This window comes from Psittacula echo (genome assembly GCF_963264785.1).
Source record: "Psittacula echo genome assembly, chromosome: 9".
In the NCBI taxonomy this organism is placed as follows: Eukaryota; Metazoa; Chordata; class Aves; order Psittaciformes; family Psittacidae; genus Psittacula; species Psittacula echo.
The window spans coordinates 10,556,059-10,580,457 of NC_137745.1; the positions used below are offsets into that span (position 1 = coordinate 10,556,059).

Consider the following 24,399-nt stretch of genomic DNA (forward strand, 5'->3'; position numbering starts at 1 on the left):
GTGGGCATTTCAGAATACTAGGACTCTGCAGAGCATGCTAAATAAATAACTCTAAAGGGGGATTTATATTTGATGTATATACAATTTTATATCATGGGCTTGATAAGATGGCAATGATTATAGTAAAATAAAAACATAACTCACGGTACTGTTATTATTATGGGTTTCTTAACCCACTGCTAAAAGATGGTTGGGGATTTTGTCTTTAGAAGTTAATAATTCTATGAAACCTTGGGAGTACCCACATCCTATCAGGCAAGCCGTCCTATGGACAGTAGCTATTCACATAGCGAATGGTTTCAGGCTCAGTCTGTGCATCTCTTCTAAGAGACCAATTTCTAAACCCAAACTGAGTGAAATCCTTTTAGCTCTTCAGGTTTCTGTTTTTGTCAGCAGTCTTGGTCAGTGTGGTGCACTGCTGACCTATTAGATGTGTTCAGAACTGCACTAACAAAATAGGAGTTAATGGATTGCACAGAGCTATCACTATTAACCATTTAGATTCTGAATGTGGAATGATGGCACAATTAATAATGGTGCAAAAATGTGCTCTAAAGTGATTTACAGCAGGGAAATTACACTCTGAACCTGGCACCTGAAAAAATGGACACATTATGAGGTAAATACCAAGTACTGAATGGTTTGTTTTTACTGTTTTTTTTTAGTATTTCCCATCCCAGCACATCAATAATATAATTTCCCATTGAAATGAGGAAGGGAATGCTGAAATATCTGGATAACAAAACCTCATAATTTTCAAGTCAGCTTATGTATAACAGAGCTAAATTGCTTTTTCCATCTACAAAAAGTAGCAAGTATTAGTATTTTATTTTTAGTAGCACAGAAATGATGCAGAAGAAAAATATGATGATCCCAATGGCCTCATTTCTGGTGCCCATGTAGAATTAGTACTTGTGGCTAATCTTGAATCCTTTGACACTTTAGCAAATAGATGATATTAAGATGTTTAGTTTCTGTCTGGAAAATTCATCACAATTGACAATTATTCCCAGTGCTTAAAAGCCAATAAATATATCTGTATAGTTTCAATTGTTAAAAAAAACTTTATAATCATAGAATTCATTCCTAATTGTGCTCAGCAAAATTCTTCCTTAAAAATAGTTACATCTGAAATAACACAGGAAAAAAATATCCATGCAAATGAATGCTTCAGAAGAGTGCCAAAAACTACAAATATGCATAATTTCTTAGGAACATGCCATGTGACAGAGACAATGGGATCTTTCATGGCACAAAAGATGGATAAATTAACTTGTCTGAAATGTTGAAATGCTTAGTTTTGGATCTTCTTTGCATTGGAAAAGTACTGAATATGGAGAAAGCTGTAGTTATCTGCAGTGTATGATGTTAAACTGAACTGAATGGACCTTGATGAAATTTGTGGTGGAGCCAGACAGGCTCAGCATCTGCATGAGACACAGAGATAAATACTCTGAATTAAGACCATGCAGCAAATAAGGTTGGGATGCTTAAGTTTTTTTAAATATAAATTATGTAATGATTATGAAATAGAATAGTATTTATAATATTTTAATTTATAGTATATACTGTATATTATGTTCTTTTGCACAAAAGTAGGCTGCAGAGAGCACACTACCTTAAAATCTACACTGTAAAAGCAGCAAGAAATCTATATGTAAACATAGCATGATCCTGTCTGGGAGTTCAGTGTCTCCTGGAAGTTTTCTTTTAATACTTGGAATGAAAATAAGACAGCCTCTTGAGCTTGATGTCACGCTCACTAAAGTCATCGGGAGTTTTGCCTTTGCAATAACTTAGTTCAGGCACAGAGTGAAACAGAGATGAGTCTAATAAAAAAGCAAGATGTTATGAAGCTGAGTGTGCCATCAGTATTCAACTGGCATGGCCAAACTGTGATAATGGACAAAAAAATGTCGTCATAGCCAAATAAGGTAAAATTGTAAAGTAAAACTAGATGCTGTATCTGGCCAAAAATGAAAGCAGCAGATGAACTTCACTGTCCAACCTTAACCACCAGGTGAAACTGCTGAAGAACAACCCATGACAGTTAGGAGCTGTGAAAGCAACAATTACATTGTGACTGTACCTTAAGACCAAGCATCTAAGAGCCATGAAAAAGGCTGGAAATGTTTTTAGTGCTGCCTTGGAGATAAAAAGAGTAAAAATGTGCAGCAAGATCTTGCTGGTGTAGTGTTGGTAAGATCCAAGTGCATTCTTGAGTCTCTGTTCAAACCTCTCTTGCATTGATAGCTACTTATTAAGTAGGTTGTCAGATGCAATATATTATGAACTTCCATCATCTAATGTTGGATGCATATGTAGAGAGTGTAAAGTATAGAGGTATAGAGTATAGGATGCTAACACTACACATGGCCACTAGAGAGGGAGAAGGAACGTATCAGTGGTGGGCAAATCAACAAGGAGAAAAGGAAGAAAACCAGGAACTGATGTCTTTTTAGGCTTGTGAAGAATTTGCACTACTGAGCTAGGACATGGCTTTCCAGATAATTTTACGGTGCTGCAAGACTGTAAGGCACTGGATATACAACAGCTTCTCTCTCTGTCAAGAGCTGTGTGAAATGTTTGGCATCCATCCTGTGGAAATCTATTAATTCTGGCTATATGTCACGGTGAAATTCCTTTTGTGAGCACAGACTTTCTCATGTTGTTTTAAACTGTACGTACGTGCTTTTACTTTTACTTTAACAATTTTTGTACTGGGAGGTTTGGGATCCTCCAGCAATTCCCAAGCCAACTGCCGCTGTTTAGATGCTAATTTCAGGCCAGATCCTCCTGAGGTCAAATTTGGCACAGGTTCCGGAGGCTGGGAGCCTTCCAGCCTTCACACAGTGAAGACAAGGCTGGTCCTGGGCAAGGCAGAGAGAGTTTACAGCCATGGCTGAGATTACAGAACTGCCCTGTTCCTAGAAAACACACTCTCACTTTTGTCTGAGGCATGAAGAAAGTATTTTGATACGGTAGTACACAGTTGTGTATGCTACATACATGTCATTTTATCAGTAGCTGCTGTTTAATTATCTAGCAAGGTAAGCAATTTACATTTTTTATTTTTCTGGGTGGGTAGAGAAGCCTGATTGCCACTTTCTAGATGGCAGACATAAATTGTGGGCTTTCAGGTGTATCAAAATGTGACACTTGTTTACACAGACAAAACTTCCTCCTGGTTACCACCAATTCTTATTTTCTGTCCCTTCTGATACAATGCTTACAGAAAATGTGGTTTCTGTTCTTTCTCTGTTCCTGTGCTAGCAGAATTTACACACCTGGGTTACTTACACAAGAAAGGTGGTCCTTGAACTGACCTGGAGAGGTGATGTAAGGGCATCAGGACAGGGCTGTGCTAGAAAGAGCTTTGCAGAACCTAATGAGGCAGGATACTCAATGTAGGTGGGAAGTTCTACATTCAAGCATGTGCAAACATCATTTGCAATAGTACAGATGAAGTAATTCTGGCCACTTGTGGAAGTAGTGAACTGAAAGGTTGAGAAAGCCAGAAAATCTCTGTGCATGAAGAGTTTACGGGGTGTAGTTATGATTATTTTGTACTTTATTTTTGCTTAAATAGCGTATAACACTGTTTGCTGGAGGTTGGTAGTGCACAACAGATACTAGACAGGTTTTCAATACAAGAAAATTATTTTTCCATCCATCAAATTAGACTGATTTATATGGGTTTAATGTCATGAATGGTAAACATTTGTATGCATTGTACGGCTTGTTGGTTCTTGTGTGCTTCACAAATGTCACAGAGAAAAAAACTTTTTTGCTTAAGAATGAGTAAGCAGCTTTTCTTTGTCGAAATTCATGCAAATCCTTGGGAAGTGCACTATAAAAATGCTAGTTCTTTTAGACTACAGACGTCTGTGCTCCCTTTAAAATGCTCTTTATGGTCTGATTCACTTCTTTAGCAAGTTCTTAAGAAGTCTGCATATTAAGAAAAAGCAGCAGAACTTTAAAGATTTTTATAGAAACTGGAGCAGCAAAAAGCCCATTTTCTAAACCCCCTTCTCCTCAGGAACTGGAGAAAGCAGGTTCAAAATACAGGTTAATTCTTCTTGCAGCTCCATCTAATCCCTCTTTTATTTCCCTCATATGGACAGTCTCTCTCTTTTCCAAAAACCAGAATTATACTGTTTAGTAATAGACTGTTTCCATGTGTGTGCATTTCCCTTCTGCCTTGTGAGCCATCCATGACAAAATAGTTAAGACCAAAGAAAAATTCTTTACTTAAGAGTACAGAATACATTTGTTCTCTAAACCTTTAACTACCAAATGGAAAATCTTGGGAGAAAGACGCTTGAAATAAAGGAATTTTTATTCTGCTAGTAATTAGCACATTTACGTATGAACAGGGCAGTGCTAGTACTGTTTATAGCATACTAAGATGTGCCTGCTTTTGGTTGGAGCCTTAGGCTCCACCCCTATGTATCACAACTCAAAACCAGAGAGAATGAAAATAGATTTAGACTAATTCTGGGGATTGTGAGACCTTGTACTTTCTTTATAAGCAAAGTTTATTTGGAACCGTTTTTCTTCAATATGCATTCATCATGTTAAATGGCTTTCTATCAGGGCAGAAGTACTTCTCTGTATTCTTTCAGCATTAAAAAAGTAATCTTTCGTGTATCTGTTCATGGCTTAATAACCCTGGTCCATGTGAAAACCAGAAGTTTACAGGTGCTCCCTTTTTAATGACTCTGCCATTTCAGCAGCATGACCCCGAGGGAGCCAATCAATTATATTTGTGCGTGAGGTACAAATGACAGCCATAACTAATCATGAATTACTAATGACCAGAATCAGCAAGTGCAATTACCCCCCTTCTCTCATTCTTCAGATTTACCCATGTATAGCACTGTGCCTCCAGTCTGGCACCTTGGGCTGCTGCTGCTGGCACATTACATCGAAATGCTCTTGCCCTTCTCCTATGTACTCTTCCCAAGAGGCAAAATCTATGTCTGTGTATTCGTCTAGTAAGCAAATTACAGTATTGGTATGAAGGAGAACTTCTAAAATAGCTGTGTTTTTCTATGTCCATGTTCACTAGAGTACACAATGATAGTAAATAGCATAAAAAGATTAATCTGTTCATTTGAGGGTGTAATGTTACATGGATTCAAGCTACATTGGAGTAACATAAGAAACCAATTATTTCTCTGACTCAAGCCAAAGTCCCTGTAGGCCTTTCTCCAACAGTGGCATGCAGAGGGTGCTTTGAAAATGGGGTAAGATGTATTTAGAGGAAGTTTTCCCCTGCCATGCTCTTCCAGCACCTACAGCTCAACTAGTTGATAGCCTAGAACTATTTAACACCATGCCTCAGTTATAAACAGAGTAGTTCAAGTTGGTGTATAGACCAGGCCTTGAAATAATACTAGTATTATTTTAGTAGCATATCAGTCTATGCAAACAGAGAGCAAAGTGTCTCCTCCGGAAAGCCTGCTCCAAGCAAAAATACACAAAGTGTATTGTACAGATGAGAAAATGAAACACAATCCAAGTTAGTGATCTACCCAAGGTCACATGAGAGCACACCACAACTGAAATCTGGACACTGATCTGCAAGACACTGTGTTCAAGACCATTCCAATTCATGACATTCCCATTTCAGCACTGTTGCTCATCGTTTGTAGCTTTTAAGTCCATCCTCCCACTCCCTCCCTTCTGCCACAAATGTCTCAGTGATCTGAGACAGGGAAAGAGCAATTGTGGATAGCTCTGAAGATAATCTGGGTTGAAGAGGGTTACTGAAGTTGGTGCCAAAAAAAGATGGAAAAATCAGCCAGTGCTGTTATCAGGCAACCAGGCAGCAATGACAGATCCAAGTGGGTTTGTTAGTAAGAGGGCCTACTGCTTCAGTAGCTACCTGGTATCTGCAGAGTAGGCTTTGTCATCTTGGGCCATCCACTTCCTGAAGTAGAGCTGTGTTTTTGGCTGAAGAAAACTAACCTCAGAAGGTGTTGTGTAGGTAGGAGTCCCACCACCTCCTCACTTTACCCTTCCGGTCCATGCTGCCTGGCCGCTTGCATAACATTCTCAGCGTGCTATTGACAAAACCACCTTCATTCTCCTTTTTTTGGCTAAAATTGCCGGCAGTTGGGCAGATGCTGTCAGGTCAGACACTTTACTCACTGTAAATGCACATGATCCAGGAAAATTATGCATAAATCAAACATGGTTTTAGTCTGACCATACAGTTAATCTTTCTGTGAAGCAGAACACTTATTTCTCAAGGGTTCCCAAGGAGTCTGATGGTAGTGTTTGAGAAATAGAGTGCTACTGAATGCAGCTAAGGGGGTGTCTCAGTGTAAAGCCAGTGGACAATGTGTCCAATCACCTACAACATGTCCATGTCCAGAATTATTATAGAATCACAGAATCATAGAATAGTTAGGGTTGGAAAGGACCTTAAGATCATCTAGTTCCAACTCCCCTGCCATGGGCAGGGACACCTCACACTAAACCATGCCACCCAAGGCCTCATCCAACCTGGCCTTGAACATCGCCAAGGACGGAGCACTCACAACCTCTCTGGGCAACCCATTCCAGTGCCTCACCACCCTCACAGTAAAGAATTTCTTCCTTATATCCAATCTGAACTTGCTCTGTGTAAGTTTGAACCCGTTACCCCTTGTCCTGTCACTACAGTCCCTGATGAAGAGTCCATCCCCAGCATCCTTGTAGGCCCCCTTCAGATACTGGAAGGCTGCTCTGAGGTCTCCACGCAGCCTTCTCTTCTCCAGGCTGAACAGCCCCAACTTTCTCACCTGTCTCCATACGGGAGGTGCTCCACTCCCCTGATTATTGATATGAGTAAGAAATCACTGCCATGATGTTTAATAATTTTTCTTTTATATCGTGGCCTCTGCCTTTTTTCCTGGAGATACAATGTGTTAATAGGAAGGCTACCTTCAATAGTCACTGTTTAAAGTACTGAATATTGTAGTCTTGTTTAAAGTTTATGTGTATTTTACGTTATTTATTCTGTCAAATCCCAAACTCATACTCAGCTCGGGAGGGCTGGCTGGACCTGTCTACAGTTGCCCACTGAGTCTCCAAAAGGAACAATCCCTATGTACGTATAAATGAAAAGTTGTCCCGTCCTAGTGAAAATGAAACCTGACCTTTTGTTTCATTATTAATGAACACACCAAAACACATTTATTAAATCTGCACTTTTTCATTACTCCATATGTTTCCTTTTTCCCAGCCCATGTCTGACATGTGACAGTAAAGCACAGCGTGATTGTCCCTAGTGCCTTCTCCCTTGTGACTTCCTGCCACCTGCTTCATAGCGTTAAACAGATGTGTAAGTGTAAAGCAATACAAAACTCATCTTTTCAATCATTTATCACCTAAAAAAAATCCAAATAAATCTATGCTTTGGTTAAGCATTTTATCTGCTCAATGTAAAGAAGAAAGGCACCATAGATTTTAGGAAGATTATGTATCAATAAAATATTCCACATGCACAGCAAGTCAGATTATCCATTTATATCACAGGTGACTATTAGGCATTTTATTTCATATTACGTCTTGTTTATTTTCCTTTAGTGGCCAAAATATTTCTCTAACATGCAATAGGATTTCTCTGGAAGACACTTTTTTGACAGAGGCATTGCATTATTCATCATCAAGTGAAGAGGAAAATTTCTATTGCCAGTTTCTGGTAAATGTCTAATTAAGAAAGGGGACTTCTGAGCCACAGACAGGCGCCACAATCATTAAAGGGCAGTTTTCTGAAGATTATGAGTCTCCAGTCTGTCAAGCAGAGTTTTTCTTCAGCTGAACTAATTCAGCAGTAGAAAACCTTGTCTAGAACAAAGCCCTTGGAATTAACATCTTGTTTAAGCAAACACATGCCTGCTTTGAAGTAAGTGTGATAGGTTCACAACTGTTATTGAGGTCAAGTTTAATGGTAGTGAAGTGACAGAATATAACTTCAACACTACTCTTAATTTCAGCTGCAGCACAGATTGTACATACAGAGTATCTGAAACCGTACAGTGTATTTCAAGCAGACCAGTTTACTATAATTGGCACAACCAGTCCAGTTTTAACATGGAAAGCTACTGATATGTAGACCAACTAATTCTCTGGCTGCCTAATTAAATTTGAGGGTGTGAAAAGCGTATGTACAGAGGCAATTATTTTTGTTTCCCAAATCTTACAGTTTTGATTAGAATTTTTTTTGAGCTGCATATTTATTTTGTCAAGCTTCATTTTAGCCCTGATTTAGGATCACATCACTGCTCAGTAGGTTGAAGTCTAGTTAGACTACATCCTTACATCAGGCTTTCTTAATGACTGATTATTCCAGTCTAATTTTTGCAGATCTAAACATGTGAATGGAATTCTAATGGTGAAGGGACCTGAATCAATGATCACCACAGTGCAATTGGTTTGTGTGCGAGTTCTGTTGAAGGAATAGTCTTCCTTGGAAGTGATGCTGCTGGAAGTTGCCAATGAAATATAGTGTCAGTTAGTTCCTCATCACTACCATCTTCTCATTAGAACAGCAATTTGTATGCTGACCTTGGTGCTTTATAACCTTGGCTGTGTCGTATCTTAGTCTAGTTTAAAAGACAAATCCAGCTTGCCCACTATTGTTTTTACCCACAGTCATTTGTACTTGTCTCAGAGATGTACCAGGCCGACAGCATGTGAACGGGGCTTTCAAGTTATAAAACACTAAAAGGTCACTACAACTGTTTATTTATATATGAACTTTAGTATTTGTGGAAGTTGCCAGCTCAACAACCATGGAGGCAGAAATCTTCTGACCTCGGCCTGTCTGAAGCAAGGGCAATGGCAATGTCAGCTTGTTTCCTGCCAGCGTTTCTATCCTTATTCTGGAAGGATGGCCTGGAGGAAGGAGTTAGTCTCCATACTCACTGATCGCATGATTTCTCAGCTGGAGGTGCCAGTTTTGATGGGTATTTTTTAATGATATATTCCCACCATGAGAACTGGATGAACTCCCACCATTCTGACTCCCAGGGAACAGCATTTTGAGCAATATTTGTGCAGTTTTGGTCATCTGTGATTTAAAGTTCTATGTTCTGATCCTTGAAAATACCAAGTGTCCATTTAGGAAATGATTTCACACCTCCCAGACTGTGTGTGAACATGTGCTTAGCAGGAAACAGGTACTGAGAAAGTTTCCTAAGCCGAGATCTGAATCTTTTTAAATTTTATTTTACAAACTCAGAAGTGCTCTCAGATGATTCATTCTGCTGTGAGTTTCCTTCAATAAAAATTACTTTTTGGTCCTCCAGGAATTTGCCTTCAAAGGGAAAAGCCCTTATTTCTGTTATTGTTTGTATAGGAGCTGATGACATTGTGAAAAGTGAACTGGTCTAAAACACCCTCCCAATTTTCTGGTTTTCTTTCTTCACCCTTCCCCCTCTATTTTCATAACCTTTAAAATCTTCTGAAGAAATTTTCCATCTAAGTAGAACCCCAAAATCTAATAGCATATCATTACTTCATTTCATATGCTGCATGCAACTGGGAAGCAAACCTCAGGATACATCTAAGATATTATGTGCATCATGTTGCTGCCACAAGCACGCTTATTGTCAGTGACATTGTTCTGCATCAAGATTTCAAGCTGCCTCAGTCCGCTTTGTATCTAATACAAAGCACTGATATGCACAGCCACAATAGACTTTAATGACGAGGTGTCTTAATTTGGTTTTTATGATGTGATTAAAGGTACAATAAGGTATGTGTTCAACAAGAGGGAAGACCATTGTTCTGCATCATTAAGCTCACAGCAGCCCAAAAAGAAATTGTAGGCAATGTGCCAAAGCCCTTAATGAAGAGGATCTCTTTGAATTATCTATGGATGAGGAAGGGATAAAGCCTGAGCCCTGGTATATTTGATCCTCTTTGTGCTCTCTGTTATGAGGACTTACGGAGCCAGACGTACTGGACCTTCTGGAATTGTAATTTATTGAAGCATTAATTTCCCAGCCACACTAAAGCTCTTGACCTAATAGAGAAAGTGCAGTTATGTCCTATTATTAATTCTTGCAAGTGTTTTTGGAATTCCCACATCTCGGAGTCATGAACTTATACAAAATAAGGCCAAGGAGATTTATTTGTAACAATGCTTGGTATTTCCTAAAACCAAGTTATGCAAATTTTGTCTAACTCAGACTTTAATAAAAGCTTCTTCTAGCTTTCTCAGAAATTGCAATGTCATCTTATCACCTGATATTAGGGTTACATGGATGATACCAAATAAAACCACTGTAAGAGGTCTTTGTTCTCACTAGCATAGATTGCAACTTTTGTCTTTTATATTCTACTATTTTACATGACAATGATTCTTCATTTCCCTCACCATTAAATTTTAAGTGATGGCTTTTATGTGTAGGTTACATTAGGATGCATTTTTATAGTTCCAGTGACATTTAATTATCTGCATGTAGTCCATAAGGTATCGGATTCCCTCCCTCCTATCTTGTGAAACAGAAATCAAAATAGCACCCTGCTAAAATAATTTTATGCAATAATTTATATTCTGGAATAATCGGGGATTATAGTCTTAAATAATTCAGGTTCTACTATGTTAGAAATCCCAGCTTTACAGGATTACATGCACCTCTCACTTCTGTGGAAGCTGGAGGTATTCCAACCATGTTTCCCAAAGGACTTCCATGCTTAAAGTTAATCACAAGTGCTGTGCCCTGTGCTCCACACATTGTTGAAACAAGGCTGCAGCACTTTGCAGGTTCATTTTTAAATCCAGCCTAGTGTCAGGGGATCTGCACCTGCAGCCAGCCCCGGATAGTTCAGTCAGCTCAGATATCAGTGAGACTGTTCCTGTGACTGAGTTTTAAGGACGTGTATTTAAAGAATGTTGTCCTGCATCTGTTGAGAGATGTCAGTAACTTGCAAAGGTTCTCCGCCACCTTCATTTCTCAATAACAATTGTGCAAGCTTCCTAAACAATCAAAACATTCATAAGTTGTTGCTGTCTGAGTTTGTTCTAGTTGTTGCTCTTCTGAATGTGATTCACAAGCCTTAAACCCAGACTGAATGAAAACTTGGTGACCTTGTGATGTAAGTAACTACTACAACAGCCACTGCCTGATCTGAACAGAGCATTCACACAAGCGATACCAGGCACCAGGTCTGCTGCTGTAGACAGCATCCGAAACTAGCTGTCAGTACTGAATAAAGTCTGAGAAACCTGATTACCTATCTCCGAAATTCTTCCCACCATCACATGCACAGCAGCTTAGCAAGTGGAAGTGAGTCATTATAAATAGAAATGACAGTAGACATGTCTTCCTATTTGCTCTCATAAGTTTTTTTTCTTCCACAAAGTGTGAGTGTCCTTCGGGTGAGTGAGCAAGGATTAGATCAGAACTATGCCTTTAAAATTTAATCACTTCCCTACCAGCATAACATACAAACCACATATTTTATTCACTTTGTTGTCAGTGACATCAGTATCTGGGATGAGATGCAGGGGGTGACACAGAGAGGACACAGGATTTCTTTCACTCCGCTGAGCAATCCCCTCTGCCGGTGAGCGCTGAACACAGCAGCGCAGGGAAATGCCAACCAGTTCGACACCCCTGTGATTGCCCGTCATTGTCACTTACTCTAAACCACCTCAGGATTGGCAAGGTGGTACAGCTGGAAGGAGCTGGGCAGCTTCTGTGTATCATCTGGAGTGTTCATACAGAGAACCCACTTCACGTTTTCAGAGGTTAACGTAAGCTATCTATGATTATTTCAAGAGAGAGCTGTAGGAGTGTGATCCTAAACAGCTGGCCATTGCTGTGCATGAGTCTATCACACTGGTTGGTCCAAATTGTACTTCCGATGTGACAGAGTGAGAAATTTCAGAAACAGACAGAAGGAAAAGCAGAAACAGGAAACAACATTTTTGTAATAGAGGATAATGTGTTATCACATTTTTAGAACACTTATCAGATGCTCAATAAGAGTAAGTTGATATATAAAGATCTGTAGAACTGTTTTACTTTGCTGTCAAATCTAACTTTTTTTTAGCTGGCATGTCTACAAGGTGCAAAAACTACAACAACTAGACATAAACTTACATTGACAAGAATAGGCACTTAAAGACCAGACTGAGCACTGAATGAGTGCCTTGCACAGAAAGAAGTGTCTGTATGTACTCATAAACAGATACAATCCATTCCTTGCACATCTTCCCTAACTTGTTCAAAGACTGTGTGACCAAGCCATGATCCTTGTTAAGAAATTTTCCCTAATGCACACTGGAGAAATTAACAAGAGAGTCCTGTTTTGTGATGGAAAGTTTTGTAAAATGTCTGATGTATAATAGCATACATTTAAATATTCCATATTCTGCAAGTGGGAATGGGAAGGTACATCATAAAAACATAATCATTCTCATACACTTATCAATAAGGCAATCCCCCTTTCATTGCCACTTGTGTGAGCACTTTTTGGTATTCTGTTTTCCCTGTCATTAACAGTGGTCACAAGCCCAAAAGAGAATATATTTGTTTCTAGAAATGAAATCTAATTCTTTACCTGACAAACTTCATACAGTAACTTGTACTGTTCCTCTTGCTTCTGCAGAGTGCACAGGCTGCATCCCATGTTTAAGTAAGTGGCAGAAATAATCTTCCTTATTCACCAGAGCAGCCACAGCAATCTCTGTTAGCAAGCATGCATGCAGGTATCCCTGAGACCCCAGGTGAGCGGGCCGGACCGCAGCGCTTCCCGGTGGTCTCACACGGGCTGCTGCAGGGCGCCTGTGCTCTCTCCTTCCGTGCTCTCCCTCCGTCCTTCCCTGGCAGCACACAGCACTCCCTCTGCCGCTCCGCCGGCTGCCGCACTGTGCTCCAGTGCGCGCACTATATACTGCTACTCATGCATATTAATCAGCTCTCATTGACTATTCATAACAGACAGTGATACAGAAGCTATAATTGCCAGCTATGACAGCTGAAATTTCTCTAATTAACAGGCAAGTGCTTCAGTAGCTGCCATAATAAAAGACACTAACAATTTTGTAAACCATTTTGTAGCAATTACAAATAAACATGACTACGTTTTACTATGGTCCCTCAGGATAATTCTTAACATATTTAAGCAGGCTGCGAGTACAGTTTAAATGTAAGTCACAATGAAATGAATGTAATGGTACAAAACTCAGTGGTGGCTGTGGCAAAGTTGAATATGCTTAGTAGCATTTATTTTCCTCTCCTACTGTGGTGCCATCTGAGAGCCTCAGTTTTACAGCAGGAGATGACTGAACAAGGCATTTAGCAAGCAGAGAAAGGGCATCTCTGTCTCTGAAAGCCCACACGCAGCCTTAGGACCTGCTACAAAGCAAGAGATCTATATGAATGTATATGAATTCAGGGAAAAAGGAGTGCCTTGGATTAATATTTATAATTGTCTTAGTTTAATATTTATACAAGTGAAAAATGGGCATCTATCCTACTGACTCTCATTGTATTTGAAGAGTGCAACTAATAGCTTCACATATAATTTGTTACATTAAAAATATGAACTTTACCAGATTATAGAAAGATATGCAATAAAATAAGTATGGCATTTATGCAGTATGTGAGTGCCTAGATCCACACTGAACCTGTGCCATAGATGCAAAGGATAAAACATCAATGAACTGCCCAGTGAAATAGAAAAGTACTCATAAGTCATAATCTTTATGGATATTTTCCAGTCTGTAGGAAACACTGCCTTGTGTTATAAGTTTGGATTGACCATGTGTTCTCCAGTAGTTCAAGCATTCAGAAGGCATGCATTTTTACAATCCTTATTTCAATTTGTTCTGCTGCAAAGAAGAGCAGACGATAGAACAGCTAGGAATGAGACCAAAGGTACAGTTCTAATGCAGGCGTTGCATGGCAGAGGCCCTGGATCTTGTGCTGTGCTTATCTAACTGGTTTCTACCTATTTGCTTAGTGAGTTTCCGTGGATGGCAATAGAAATGTTGTGCAAGGATTATCTCCAGCTTTTATGTCCAAACTCTGTACATAGGTATCTTCCTGTAGGTATTTTGTAGGATACCCAGCTATTGCTATGCTTGTACTGACTCACAGTTTGCATTAAAATGATCAGCTCCTGAAACGCGGTTCATGCTGGCCGTACGTGTTAGTACTAAACCTCAGTAAACAGAGACCGTGACAAGAAGAGGTCTCTTAACTCTGAGCCTGTGTTTTGGTAGAAAAGTCTACTTACCTACAGGAAAAGAAAGAAAAGAGACCTCTTCAAATCCCTGCCAAACATCTGAAAGCAGGTAGGGACTCTATCCCTGTGTGTGACTGGGATATTTCCCTGGCGAGATCACTGCTGCAATGATGGTAGAACTTGCTAAGTTAGAGCAAGACAGAGGTAGCCTGGACCTTACTCTTGGCCCTGTAAGCTGAAGAATGATTCAAGCTATCCTGGTTAGAATCGCAGAATACCAGGTTGGAAGGTCCAACGTTTCTTGGCAAAGCTTATCTCAGATATAGCAACGACATACCACGGGCTTCTCCAAAGGTGGCTGAAAGCCAGTGGCTGTGGATCGTGAACAACTGGAAAGTTCTTCCATGAGGGAACTGGTGTGCCCCAAGAGCAGAAAAGATGATGATGAGAACTGAGTTAAGAAAAAAAAGAAGACTCTAGTGAAATTATAGGAAAATCTATAGCTTTGATTAGCTGGTTTCTGATTCTGTAATTTAATTAAGCAACTTCAGATTAAACTGTCAAAACTGTTGTCTATGATTTGGAGTCTTTTCATGCAATTCAGTTTCTTCTTAAATGCTATTTGTGCTATTGAAGCGTTATTGTTCAGTTCAGGTGCCTGAGTTCAGTCAGGATTTTCTTTAGCAATAACACACAGCTGGATGTGATTAGAAATAGAACAGAAACATGCAGGATATTTCATTTCCAGTTTCAACGGAAATGCACCTATTGGTTATTTTCCTATAGTAACATGATAGACTACATGACGCAACACTTCATCTGATTCAGAAGAATAATTTGTAAATCAGGAGAATAAGCACAGGACCGTTGTTTTGATGTAGGAATGGAGGGATCCCATCCATGTGATGTTTCAGATTCTTCAGCTAACAAAGCCTAAGCACGTTGCTCAGCACCAAACTGTGACTTATTGATGCAGTTGGCTTCATTGCACTGTTGCTGTGGTAAATAAGCTAGCCTGACAGTCAGGCCAAGGCTTATCTCAACGGAGATGTTTTCCATTATGGAAATCTAACTTGTATTTCTCTGTTCATCTCATAGACAGAAATGGTAGTATTGCCTCAGGTTAATATAGACTAGTTTGTACAGTGCTTTGCCAAACTTTAAACATTTGGGCTCTAAACTTGTGTTCTGGGCATTGTCCAATGCTGATTTTTGCTTTTAATGGTACAATTGAGCCAAAGTGTTTCAGTCATTTCCAAGAGTAAGATTACGGAAAAAACCCCACATTGTTTGCCCATGTTAAGAAATTCTGGATATGTTTTCTTTGAGAAAGTTTTACTATCAACATAATTTGAAACAAGAATTTGAAGATTGGCACAGGGACAGTTTGTGTTGTTCCTGTGAAATCTGCTAAATTTGGTCAGCTTTTAAGCTGTTGCGGTTTGCATGTTCTCAGTACAAAGTTGCTATGAGTTTCTGGTTTAATTCTCATGAGACTTCTGCCACGATAAATGAGTTTGGTGGGTGATGCCAGAAGGTCTGACAAGACCAGTTCCATTTTCTAATTGTTCTTTGTGAGGTTTGAGGACTGATACCAAGAACAAAGAGATCTTCTCAGTGCTCCTCACTGCTGGACCCAGCCAGCCAGAAAGAGCCCCCTGAGTTGTCCAGGATGGATGTTAACTGTGTGATATTATAACATATGTATGAGTTACAGGAACCTTGTCCATGCATGTTGTACGTGGTGAAGCTAAATAGTCTTCTTTTGGTTTGTCCACATAAAGCAGTTTGTTACAGGATCTGTCATCTGCATTAACAGTGTGTCATGTGTGGTCTCACCAGTGTGCCACAGATAATGAGCTTAGCAAAATGTACGTGTAGTGGATGGCTTATATCACGTGTAATGTGAATATTATAGTGGTCCCAGCTGAATCTGAGCAATCCAGACTGAATGGGAAGTTGGTCAGCCAGCTGACTAGGAACAATAGTAAATAGCTTTTGAATATACAAGGTGCCAGCAAAAGCTTTCATTAGCATTTATCTAGATTACTTGCTCCCTGACTGATCACATGTGACCAAGTCTGCAATAAACCCTTTTACCAAGATACCTGGCTCCAACTATCAGACATTTGGTTTTGTGTGCACAAGGAACAGAGGAGTGGAAAGCAGCCAGCCTGCGTGGGCCACCATAAAGGGCAGGGTGCTGCTCTTGTCTCTGGGAAGCTGGATGTCCTGGACAGACGGTGGGTGCTGGTGATGAGGGAATCCTGCCACAGACCATAGGCTGGTTTCGCTATTTGTATTTGTCTTAGTTGCAGCTCACAATCTCTCAGCTTGTAGCTACAAGCCCAGTATATATTTCACTATTTAGATGTTTTATTTATGTTACCATTAAGCCTGTCAGGTGTTGGCAGGTAAGTGGAATCTACAGGAGACCAATGCGCTCGAGGCGTCCTGCCTGTCTGCACGGGATGGTGAATCAGAATAAAGAGGGAAATAAAGCACTCAGGAGGGACCTGCACCCTGGAGGGGAACATTATTAGGGAACTCAAAGGCCAAAAAGCGCTCTCTGCCAGCTTTTCAAGGGAGGGCTTTGGCTGCCAAGTGTTGGCTCTTAGACAACAGTTCCTACCAGCAAGAATAAACTCATGTCCTTTGTGTGAGGAGCAGATGGCACATAGCTACTTCACAGATCTGGGCAGACACCAAACCCTTGCACTCGGTTCTGGGAGTTCCTAATGTTTGAGTGGCTGAGTGCAATATTAGTAATGGTCTGGCATTGTTTATTTTGTTTCTTTAAAAGCAAGTTGGCTTTCCCAGTATGCAGTAACCATTTAATGTTATGTTTTTGTACATATACTTAGCAAGTTCTGTTTAAACAAACGATTCCTATTTAAGCCACGCTATTAGGGAAATGTTTGCTTAATGTATCAATACTTTAATTACTTTTCTTGTTTTTACAAATATTTAAGACATGTGAGAAACAAAAGCTAGAGAAGAGAACAGCTGTGACTATAAATAATTCTAACATTGGTGTGCTGTATAAACAGAAGTCAGGAAACTACAGATGATGAGTACATAGAGTGGTGCAAAAGAAAACTGTTTGTGCTACACAACTGGGCTTTAAAGTAAGTATCTGGAATTTTTCACTGTGTTAGGGTGCTTCTCAATTATAGCTATTGGGTTACCTCTATTAAAGCTTGAGTGCCTCTGTTGAGAATGTGGTTAGATTGGAGTTCTGTTGCCCTGTGTGTATGCAGATTTTCAGTACTACAATCCACTGACAGCTCTGAAGTGCTGGATTCTTAATAATACATTTAACTAGTGTGGATCTCCTTTAAAAATACCCTTCTGAACAGTCCTTTGTTGAATACGTGAAAGCAAACCAGGGTTTCCTACGGCATTGTGCAGGCACACAATTAAATACATACACTAAACATAACAGCAAAAAGATCTCAATTCTGTATTATTTTTTGCATGTGGGCATAGCAATCTGCCTGTGCATTGGAAGCCTCAAGTCTGGAGCCAAAATATTTAAACTAAAACATACCACAAGAGAGGATGTGAAAGCAAATGTAAAACTTTGGCTTTATTCCCATCAGTTAATGTTGAAGTCTTGAGATCCTTATTTGCTCCACTTAGCATCTCTGAAAGGGTTCCAATTCTCAGAAGTAACTTAAATGAAATGATACTTCTTGTTAAACCGCTGAAGGAACTGTTCTGTCCTGTAAGCTCTTTAAGGAGTCTGATACCTCTTTAATTTGTGCCACTTGAGAAAGACAGTAACATTATAGGAACATTAGAGCAGCATCACTGTAAGCAATGCAAACTCAGTAGATACGAGAACACTACTGTGTTAATTCAGTCTTTCATGAAGCAGAAATGATGAGGTCAACATAGGGTAAATAACTGTTTAATATGCCACTGAGACCTTACGATGGGGAGAATTAGGATACTAAGAGCTGACCTATGGGCTATGAAACTCCTTCTACTGCGGGATGCCTCTTTGGATATCTGTTACAGCAGTGCCAAGAGGCCTTGGTCAAAGATTAAGACAAAAGGCGATCTCTGAACCACAGAATGTGCACGCTGGATTTATGGTGATGACGCTGTGATGGAAGTGGGTGAAACAGGGTTTTAGCTACTGAGGACAGAGGATGAACTAATCAAAAGGGAGTGCTCTTTCACCTAATCATAAACCAACTCCAAAATCACCATCTGCTAGCTACGATACTTCAAGCCTAGCAATGCGCAAGTGAGGGACCTGGAGGCAGATCACACCTTAAATAGCTGTTCTTTAGCTCAAATCCCTGATGCACTATCCTTGTCCATTCTCCCATTCATGACACAATGTAGTCAAGCTGCTACGAACCACAAAAACAAAAGTACAGAAGACTCGCATGGAAATAAGAAAATCTGATTATAGGCTGGATTTGTGCTCTAAAAGCTTCTTCCATGTTAGGTGAAACCTCAGCTTCCTCACAAAAAAGCAACTTTGATTTCCTGGGTTTGTTACTGGAACAGCCAAGCTCATCTCTCTAATTTGTTATGGGTTATTTAACTAGATAGTTTCTGTTTAAGAAGAATGACAAATTTAAGCTTGGACAAATTGTCAGTTTTTTACATGGTAAAAGAGCTGTGATTATTGTTAGTAGTTACAAGAATAGGAAACAGAGAACTAAGAATATTTAAAGGAAGAAAGTGGATAATGAAAGCATAGGAGTGTGGAGTCAAATGTTAGTCATACACTTGTGTTCATAAGGTTCATGTGCTCTCAAATCTATAATTACTTACACAGCACGTATCTGTTTTGACTTTGCTTTTTGCTATGAGATGTCACTTTGGAGGGATAGCATTGGTAAGCATAGACTGCTGTGATGGTTCATTTTAAAAGTGCTAATACACTTTTAATAATCTCAGAGCAACAAAATGATTCAGTGTACTTGAATGCTGCATAAAAACTATTGACATAATGCTTAATCTTTAAAACTGATAGAGACATGCCCAAAAGCTAATAAAGTTCATTCTAATACAAACGATCAAGTAAAATAGTATATCATAGTCTGTGTTAGCTTTGAATCCTGATCATATAACTGTAGCCCAGGGACAAAGAAAATTGAAGTGATTTAGAAAGGTACCCAGTAGGATATATCTGATATTAGGCAGTTTGCTGAAGCAAAACAGTAATGTCAGAAAGATACAAAAGTGTAAAATCCATTTGACTGTGTCCAAATGCTTCTACTGTTTGACCTTAATGTCTCCAGATGAACCCTCATTAGGGTCAGCTGAATAATGCTTAATAATATATGGCCAGAAACTGCCAAGATCTGCTACGGATCACAGCCTCCACTTACTTCTGTATTTTAACTACTGTATTCATATTACGAATTTGAAGCCATTTCTATTTGAAAAGATACTAACTTTCATTTCTCAGTTTTTACTGCTCCACACTTAATTTGGAACAGAGCAAAACAGGAATCCCATCTATGGTTCATCAGGTTTTATACTAAGCATCTAATGAAAAGCATATTTGGGAATATTAACTATTAATGGTAAACGGCAGTCAAAATAGAAAGAATTGCTTATATGTTTGCCTTTGTGTTCATTTCTAGGTTCAAGTGGACAATAAGGAATCTGACTGCAAATTCACTGGTAGAGCTCCTATGCAGAAAAGACCCAGAGGTTGAGCAGACCTTGAATGAAACTGGATTTAAGACTTTTAGGAACAAAGGAAATGTAAGTGTTCATTTCTGTGTTTGAGCTAGGAAAGATGCATTTGTGCTGAGGGAGACTGGCATTAGCTCCAGCACTGGTCAGTGTGATTAATTCCACTGTAGGCACACAGAGAGGCCAGCAGTGACCACAGGACTCTGCTGGATGTGTGAAGCAGCAGTCGTCTCTGCTTCAGCAAAAGTACAGTCAAAAGAGATTAGATGTATGGGGTAACAGGAAGGAGCAATAAGAGGCAGTTTGCAATCCCAGAGGCAGGCTGTGCCTGTTCTGCGAACTTCACCTGTGCATTCACAGCACCAACTATGACTTAATCTTGAAACTGTGGAAGAATACAGAGGATGGCTGAGGTCCTATTGAGTGCTCTAGTGTTTAGCATATGAAATACATCAACAATATAGCATCATATTTGGTTCCCATTTATCCTCCTTACAATATAATCTCACCAGCATAGGAAATTGCAGCGAAGCTGGTTCATTTCTTGTTTCTTTATGAAATCAATACTATTCCAGTAACACTGATTTGATAGAAGACACTCTAAAGCATTAATCTGATCTCTGATACAAAGAGGACACTGTTTATGCCTAACTTGGTTCATCTTGAATGAGGAATTCTAGTTCAATGGTAAAGTCTGCTGTTGGAGGGCACACAGTTCCCAACTTTGTTCCTTTTATAGGTAACATGACTGAGCTTTATCTTCAATGGCAATGGAAGTGATTTCCTCCTGTTATTAGCACTGTATTTCTGTGAAGTCCTGTGAATCAATGGGAGGTTACATGTTTACCTTAATGAAAAAGATAAATTACTTCCATGGGTTATTGTATTGGCTAACTGCATAGAGTTATTATGTAGATATACTTCCTCTGCAATTTCTTCCCTCAAAATACATATTCCAATAATCACTATTGATTACACAGTATTGAAACAAGGACACAAATACAAACATTTGATACAAGAAATGGGAAAGTACACAGGCAATCAGACACAGTGATGAATACCAATAATAACCCAGGAATGCTCATTCCTATCGGAAGACACATTCTCCCACTAATCTTGTCATTTCCAATGAAGTCCCCGAGCTGCAGGCTTTCCATGATGCACAAACTGCGCTCCACTTTTCCTGCACACTCGTCTTACTGAGAAAGTAAGACACACGTGTGTTTCTCTGCATTTCTCTGCAGAAATAGACCACTGTCCTTAATGAGAATTTTACAGGCAGAATGTGAGTTAGAAGACAAATATTAGTTAATGAGATTATCTCGTACTGCACAAAATAAGTGGTTGTGGTTCTTCCAAAGTCTTACTGCGTGTCTGGAATTTCTGTCCTGCTGGTTATCTGCAGTATGACACTGGGCTGGGAAGTTTGAAAGTTTTAATGATTTACAGTATGATTGTAGCTTTGAAGGTTAGTTTTCTATGTTGTGGTTATTGTTATGGTGGGTTGTGGCTTGTCTAGTTGGGGTATCAGGTGTAGTTGAGAAATAAGTTAATGTTTCAGTGAAATTTCTTATCACCTCTCCACTTTTCTTATCATTTGTTGCTCCCCCAAATAAGAGGGCTGTTTTCTCCCTGCTTTCTGCTCAGATCATTTTTGTCTGCTCTGACCATGATGATGATACAAAACTCATGCTTTTTTTAAGCTAGCACCATGTAATGAATGTATTGGATTGCATGTACATGTCTAGAGGCACAATTGGTTCATGGCTGGAGGGAAGAGACTCTAGATTTCTGAGAAATACACCTATGAAAGCATTAAGTAACTCACAAATAAAGCACAGAAAATGGGGGTACCTACTTAAAATACGAGATTGGTTGCCAATATGACAATCAACACAATTTCCCATGCTACTTATGATCTTTTTCTGTTTATCTGCTGCAGTTAGAAGGTTATAAACTACCAAGCGTGTATTCCTAAGTCTTTGAAATTCAGGTTTCTGTGTGCTTTCTTTGAGTTTCAGGTTCTTAGAGAAGGAGAGAAATTACAATAATTACAGCTTAAAATATTCTCATTTCATGGTGTGGCTAACAAGTGAAACTACAAGTAATGATGTAATCTAACATGTCAAAAACAAAAATGAAAAGAGGAGACAGAAGGCAGGATGGAGCCAAGGGATGCGATGTGCCATGTCATCTTCTAATTAACTAACTGATCCTTTAAACTGTCAAAATCAGCAAGGAACTCCATGGCCCAGTGTCTTATTAATATTCATACTAGGCCTCTAGAAGCAATGATTCCAGTCCCAGTGGTTATAGTTAAACATTAAAAAAGAAGAAGCCAGGCTAGCCAGGGCTGCAACAGCTTCACATTCATAAGGAAATGAAGGCAGGCCACCCTGCTTCCTCCAAACCTCTGCTGGGGGATATTCTCTGAGGATGCATATTGATTTCTGGATTATTATGGGGGTTGTATATTGAAAAAAACAATTATTTTTCTTCTTGCTATGAGCTGCCACATTGTTAATCACGTTCAGCTCCATGTTGTCAAATGGCAGACGCATGTAACGCTTTGTAATATGAGCCCATTCTTAATTTTGCACACACCAAATGAATCCACAGTTAATACACCCATCGTTTAGAGGAATGGGTGAATCCATTTTGCCTTGTAGGATGCAGTTCAGGATTGGTTTAGCAGAAATCTGGGGCCTGCAAGAAAAATAATCATCCATAATCTTCTTATAATACAATTATTCTCTTACATTTCAGGCTGCCAGTCTTTTCCCAACTCCCAGTTTCCTGAACCTTGAAGTCTAAGGGAGCAGCTGACATTTGGTTTCTCCATTAATTTTCTGTTTAATTCTTCATGGCAGGACAATGCTTTAAAAAGTAAAATCCTCTCTGCTCTTCATTACACATACAATTTTGGGGCCTGGTACAGGTCTGCCGTGGGCAGGGATGTGCCTGTGTGCAGTGGGAGATGGGGATGAGGAGGGAATTCATCACGCTCTGAACTATGAGGGGGAAGTTAATAGTAATTTTAACTATTTGGAGGGCAGTTAATCCCATTTTACACTTGCCATTTCTATCTGTGCATGACACATAGAAAGCAATATATTATGCAGCACTTTATAGCAGTACTACCAGTAAAGGAGTAGCTGAGCCGTAAATCAGGTGCTATACCTCTAAATGAAAAAATAATTAAATAGTTTGAATCTCATTAATTGATATCTTTGATTTAATTGACCTACTAAAGGAAAATACCTTGGGTTACCACCCTGCTCCTGTTCTCTGCTGTGCCCTTTACCAGTTTCCTTTGATCTAACTTTTTCACACTTTCACACAGCATCTAGAGGACATAAAGCTTTGCATCAACCACCTTTCACAGCCCTCTAGATCCTTGTCCCACGGGAGCAGGCAGGGCAAGGAGCGAGTGCTTACTGAGCAGAGGAGCCTGGCTCCTCCTGATGCTGTGAGCATCTGCAGCTCTCCTGCATCCCTCACCAGCCACCAGCACCATAACAGGCTGACTTTGAATTCTCGACACTAAGTCCTCTCAAGCTTAAGTCAGAGCAGGTCAGTTTTTGGTAACTTAACTAACGGCTCCTGGGGCTTCTCTATCAGCCACAGGCCATGCCCTGGAGCAGTGTCAGCATAGCAAGGTCCTGCACAGGCCCCTGGGACCTCAGAAGTGGTGTGGAGCTCATGTCACTTCCTTGAGGGCAGTCTTCCCAGATCATGAATACACTAAGCCTGCACCTAAGATGTGCATAAAAACGGATAGGCTGTGCCTATGGAGATCTGGTATTTGTCTGAGCAGTCTCTCAGTGCTTTCTCACCCAGAAAAAAACCTAATCTCCAAGCAAAGATATCAACCCAAATATTTAACATCACAGATTTTATTCTGTTGTTTAAGCTCTGCTATGGATGAAAGGCTGGCTCAATAGTAAAAGAAAGAGAAATGAAATACTCAGTAAAGTGTGTATCAGCCAGGTTAACATCAGGCACTTAGCTGACACTAAGATTTGTTTGGCATATTAGTGTCTATCTGTTTCCCTGCTGGCCTTTATATTAGGTCTATTCAATCAGTTTATAGTCTTTATTGTGAAAGTTGCCTGAATGAAACTATCTATGCATGTTGGTAAATCATTAGGAAACAAGAGTCTGGAGTCACAGCAACGCTGTATTCAGAGCTAGACTGTTTTTCTCTGGTAGTTTGTTGGCTTATTTTGCATTTCTGTCAAGCAGTTTAGTAGAATAGTATCTTGTTCATGTGCAGTTTTATAGTGATTCTTCATCTGAGAGTGTTAAACACCCTCTACTTGAAATCTGCTTTAAAGGAGAGGAAGCCAACTTCACCTTTTTTAGTCTCTTCCAGTATTTTTCCATATAAGATCGCATACAGGTACATTCATAAACACTTCCCTGTATCTAGTATGTGTTCCTTAATTAATGCATGCTTCAGAAAACCTTCCCCATAGCTTGCATAGGAACATTTATGTTTCAAACATTATCCATTTAGTTTCAGTGTTTACTTGA

At 39.6% G+C, this 24,399-nt stretch overlaps 1 protein-coding gene across 2 annotated transcripts in view; it reads right to left on the minus strand.

The window, feature by feature from the left end:
• The window catches only part of PDZRN3 (PDZ domain containing ring finger 3), a gene marked incomplete at both ends in the record, with an annotated part of 143,998 nt that overhangs the window by 19,907 nt on the left and 99,692 nt on the right, over window positions 1-24,399 (minus strand). Inside the window, one exon of one of the 2 annotated variants that reach the window (XM_080625341.1) lies at window positions 12,568-12,636. The exons of the other annotated variant lie outside the window; for it this stretch is intronic. Within the exon in view, the coding sequence (XP_080481467.1) occupies window positions 12,568-12,636 (69 nt within the window). Of the gene's footprint in view, window positions 1-12,567; window positions 12,637-24,399 lie in introns of those variants that run through there. 2 annotated transcript variants of the gene reach the window in all.